This window comes from Montipora capricornis, chromosome 6, assembly GCF_036669925.1.
Source record: "Montipora capricornis isolate CH-2021 chromosome 6, ASM3666992v2, whole genome shotgun sequence".
Lineage (NCBI taxonomy): Eukaryota > Metazoa > Cnidaria > Anthozoa > Scleractinia > Acroporidae > Montipora > Montipora capricornis.
The window spans coordinates 61066859-61071858 of NC_090888.1; the positions used below are offsets into that span (position 1 = coordinate 61066859).

The following is a 5000-nucleotide window of genomic DNA, read 5'->3' on the forward strand; positions in this document are numbered from 1 at the left end:
TACGCGGGGTAACAAATAATTGGTTTGCCTCTTACCTGCTTGGTCGGCAACAAACATCTCAAATGGGTGCCAAAAACATAACAAAAACGGAAGTAATATGATCAGGAATCCCACAGGAATCGGGGCGAGGAGCGTTGCGTTTCCTCTGCTACATATATGATATATCTAACAGTTCTGATCAGCTTAAATTTTATTTATTTGCAGACGATACTAACCTCTTGTATGCTGATAAAAACCTTAGGGAGCTAGAGAATAAAGTTAATACAGAACTTAGTAAGATCTATGACTGGTTAGTTGCTAATAAGTTATCATTGAATATAACTTTGTTATATTTCTAACTTTGTTATATTTCGACCAAGACAAAAGATCTTGAACTATCAATGACCATCACACTAATAGCTATATCTCTTTGGAGCGTAAGAAGTTCATCAAATACTTAGGCGTGCTCATCGATGAAAATCTTTCATGGAGTTACCACATTGCTCATGTTGCATCAAAAATAAGTAAATCAATTGGTATTATCTCTAGGATAAGGCATTTTGTACCGCTGAGTACTTTACACCATATCTACAGGTCACTCATTCAACCATACTTAATGTATGGTATAGTAGCGTGGTGTAATACTGCAAAAGGTCATAGAACTAAACTTTTGACCCTTGAAAAACGAGCTCTTCGCCTAATGTAATTTGCTGATTACAAATCTCATGCAATACCTTTCTCCATTTCTTCTCGTCTTCTTCCTTTAGATATGCTCTATTTTAAATCTGTGGCTGTGATGATGCATGATGTACCAAACAACTTGACACCTCCTAATATATTTAACCTATTCACCCATCAAGCTGATATTCTGCATCCTTACGAGACGAGATCATCGCAAAGAGGAGATTATTTTCTTAAACGTTCGAGAATAGATATTCAAAACAGATCTTTCTCAAGAATTGGCGTTAAAATTTGGATACAAATTGATTTGTCAAAAATGAAATGTCAAAATCTAACTTCAAAAATAATGTTGATGATATCCTCTTACAAAGACTGCTAAAATATGATGATTACATTGATATTTCGATAACATTGGCAAATTTTGACTCCTTAGTTTAGTATGTCATGTAGTTAAAAATTTATTTATTCAATGTAAACTACTTTTTTCATGTTTATTTATGTTATACTGTACAAGTTTTAAGCTGTTCTCCACTGCACTAACTGTATTCTAAAACTAATTTATTTTATTTTATCTATTTATTTATTTTTATGTGAATGTGTAGTTATGTATTTGTAACCATTTTATCTGGAATATTTATTGAAAGCAATGCTCGCCTCGACTAGCTATTGCTAACTGCGAGCATTGCATAGTTTTGTGATATTTTATGCAAAATACATAATAAAAACTGAAAACTGAAAACTGAATGTGTAAACAAATTACAAGTAATTGTCAGGCCACGGGGATCACTTCCCATTTCTTGACTACAAAGTCTACAGCAAAACGAAGCAAGTTGGTTTGTGTGGTTTTTCTTGCTAAACTCATTTATATGAAAATGGGATCTGTTTGGCTTTATGCCTGCGTTTAGCTCTATTGTCGACTCAAATTTTCACTTGCAGATAGAATGTTAAGGCTAGTCCGAGGAATTCGAAAAAAGGCAAGGCGGGTGGAAATCATCATGGTCGAAGCTGGAGAACTGTTTGTTGGGATGGGTGGGATATGAGGGTAAAAGATAAAGTCTGCTTACGAGCCTAGAAGGCCTAGAAGGCCCATCAAGCCGGCGCTGAACTCCGGTTTCTGTAACATGAAGCGACTAGGAGTATTTCTACTCCCCCCTGGATGGGATGCTAGTCCATCGCAGGGTTACCCCCAGCATTAAACTCGCCGGTACCCATTTATACACCTGGGTGGAGAGAGGCACCGTGAGAGTAAAGTGTATTGCCCAAGAACAAAACGCAATGTCCCCGGCCAGGACGCGAATCCGAAACCACTCGATCCCGAGTTGAGCACACTAACCACGAGGCCACCACCACGGGTGGGATATGAAGGACGCGCAAATCGTTTCTCGCGGGAGCTTAGATTCCTCTTCACTTACCCTGCTCCAATAAATGCCAGTTTTGGTTCAGGTATGGCGAAGGAATGTGCAGTGCAAGAGTTCTGAGTCCTCTATTAAGAGTTGTAGGCATCAAGGATTGCTTAATAATCCTTGCGATCACCAGACAATCGATTCCCTCATTTGTTCAGTATTTGTGTCTCTGCTTTTAATTAAAGTGAAAATAAGCTATTGTTTACAATTGGTTTTACTCGCAGTAGGGAACTTGAGACTGCAAGTGCATTTAAAATGTTTATTAATGAGGTGCTAAGTTTCCAAACTACTTGCGAACAAAATGATCTATAGAAGCCTTAAGAATTTGTGTTCTTTTAATTTTTCAGCCACAGTAACAACACCTGCATCAAGTAAGCTGATAAATTATTAACTCACTGTTGTACCCCGCTGCTTCTTAACACAATGAAATTTACACTTTTGGTTTCTTTTTGTTTTATTCACAAATGGAGCGCTGAGACTGGTTGGAGGAACTCGAAGAGGCGAAGGACGAGTGGAAATATATTATAATGGAGCATGGGGAACAGTTTGTGATGATCTCTGGGATACCATAGATGCTAAGGTTGTTTGTCGCCAACTTGGATTCGTCTCTGCTATCTCAGCTGCACACAGTGCCCGATTTGGGAAAGGTAGCGGTTCCATATGGCTAGACAATGTAAAATGTGCGGGATCCGAGCGCTCTTTAACAGATTGTGGGAACAGGGGATGGGGTAGCCACAACTGCGTCCATGGTGAAGATGCATCGGTGGTGTGCTCAGTAGCAAGTAAGTAAAATCCAACAAAGAAACCATTCTTTATCAGGCCCCACTTGCTCAGAAGGTGGATACCCCTATCCGTTATATAGATCATTATCCAGCTGGTGTGCGGACCAATGAAGCGCTGTGTAGGAACTAACTACTCTATGGAAAGTTGGAAAGCTCTAACTTTTAGCTTTGATCTGGATACGTCGCTTCTTTTCTCTTAATGTCTATTATCGCTTTTTTCGGTTCTATGTATCTAAGTGCTTTTTCTCTTCTTGTTTTTATATAAATCAATGTAAATCTTGTAAGTGAATCTTTAGTTTATGGAAAATCATAATGCAGTACCTTGTAAACTGTACCAGTATTTGTAAAAACAACAGCAGCAACAACAACAAACGATTGAAAGCAAGCGTTTTTGTACGATGTTAGCACACGGACGGTAATGAACATGTCGCTTGCAGATGACCTCAAAATATGGTAAGAACAAAAGAACAGTCCTTGTGTGACAGTGGTGTTCTTTCCACATTTTGACGTCTTGTATGACCTATTAGGGAGCTTAACCGGAAAAGAACACTTCGTGTCCCAGTAAAGTGTTGTCTCCCACATTTTTATACTAATCATCTCTTATGGAGAAAATATAATTCGCGATGTAAATATGATTGTGTGAAGATAACTTTAAAGAGAAAACAGCTCACTTCCGGTTACCGTCCGTATTACTAAACAGACTCACGGGGCGGGAACATATAAAGATCTGTTTTTTTTTTTTTAATATAATAAAGAGTTAATTTTTTTTTTTTTTGATGATGACGTCATCTATGCGTCTGTCCTTAAATACTAGAGAGCTTTAAATTATATGACGAGAACGACTACGAGTACGAGATAAATGCAAAGGTAAAGCCTTTACTCCCCACGGACTTCAAAATGGCCGCCGAGTAATAAAGGTGAATTGAGCTAAATATGTGAAAAGGAAAAGGAACTTTATTTAAGTGTCTAATCTTCTAGCGCCATAGAGCACTAATCGGGGACAATGTAAATTGCACCTAACAAGTTAACGCAAATCAAATCAAATTTTGCGTTTTGAGGAGAGGGGAACCGGTCGGGAGTACCCGGAGAAAAACTCTCGGTGCAGAGTAGAGAACCAACAAACTCAACCCACATATGACGCCGAATCTGGGAATCGAACCCGGGCCATCCCTGAAACCTATTAATATGCATTCGTGACGGACCACTTTCATAAATGGTGACCTCCTTTACGTTCTTTTGTTCTTATGTTAATCAGACCTACTGCCCTCATTTTGAAACAAATATTCTTTTGAAATTTGCTCGTCGCAGCGAGGCTAGAAAGGCTTATTAGCATTAAAACAGAACAATATTTTATTTGGCCGCCATTATGAAAGAAGTCTAGTCTATTGACCATCCATTCAGAATATAAATAAACTAAAGTGGGTATTGACTTCTTTTAATGTTTTCTTTTTTGATCGATTATATTTGTGATTTTGATTGACAATGATCAAACCAAAACATCAAATTGCATTATTTTGTCAAAAATTTGAGTCGTTATAGTAAAGGGTACAATCAGGAAAGAATAATAAACAACCAGTTGCCATCTTCTATTTCTGGGTGAACAGTTTCTATTGCTTTGCCGCCCTCTGGAAAAGATATCCTTTCCAAACTCGGACTGTTTTCTAACTATTCCCAACAGTGTGCTAGTGATAATCCCCATATTTGGCCCTATTCCGATGACGATTATTTGGAATCTACCATTAGTTCTGAGTCATGTTGCGTGGTTATTTCATGGACGTCTCGTTAATTACTGCTTGGTCAGTCAGTGAACGTGGACCAGGCGGTCATAGAAATATAGAAACAACCGATGAAAATAACCTTCGCCGGCAAAGACGCAATGTATCAATAAAAATCTCAAGTAATTACAGAGCATGGCACTAATTTTTCACTTCATCGTCCATCATGGAAAGTGTTTCTTACATTGTTAGTACTTTCCATATGGAAAATTTACGTTCCAAAAAGCTTTATTAGAACTCAAAATATGGTTGCCACCAACAATCGTGACATACAAGGGACAGAGTAAAAGTGCATGGAGGAGTTCAATAGTCAAAGAAAACGTACGTTTCTCCTTTAAAGCTGTGTTCTGTATTATTTAGTCCTTGAAATTTGGTCGTCT

The 5000-nt window shown here is 38.1% G+C and overlaps 1 protein-coding gene across 1 annotated transcript in view; it reads left to right on the forward strand.

Annotated features, from left to right (window-relative positions):
* Positions 1 to 2939, forward strand: part of LOC138052757 (CUB and sushi domain-containing protein 3-like) — a 52743-nt gene extending 49804 nt beyond the window's left edge. The window contains exons 23-24 of the mRNA XM_068899331.1: positions 2411 to 2434; positions 2534 to 2939. Coding sequence (XP_068755432.1) covers positions 2411 to 2434; positions 2534 to 2853 — 344 coding nt within the window. The 3' untranslated portion in view covers positions 2854 to 2939. The remainder of the gene's footprint in view (positions 1 to 2410; positions 2435 to 2533) is intronic.
* Positions 2940 to 5000: the final 2061 nt, after the last annotated feature.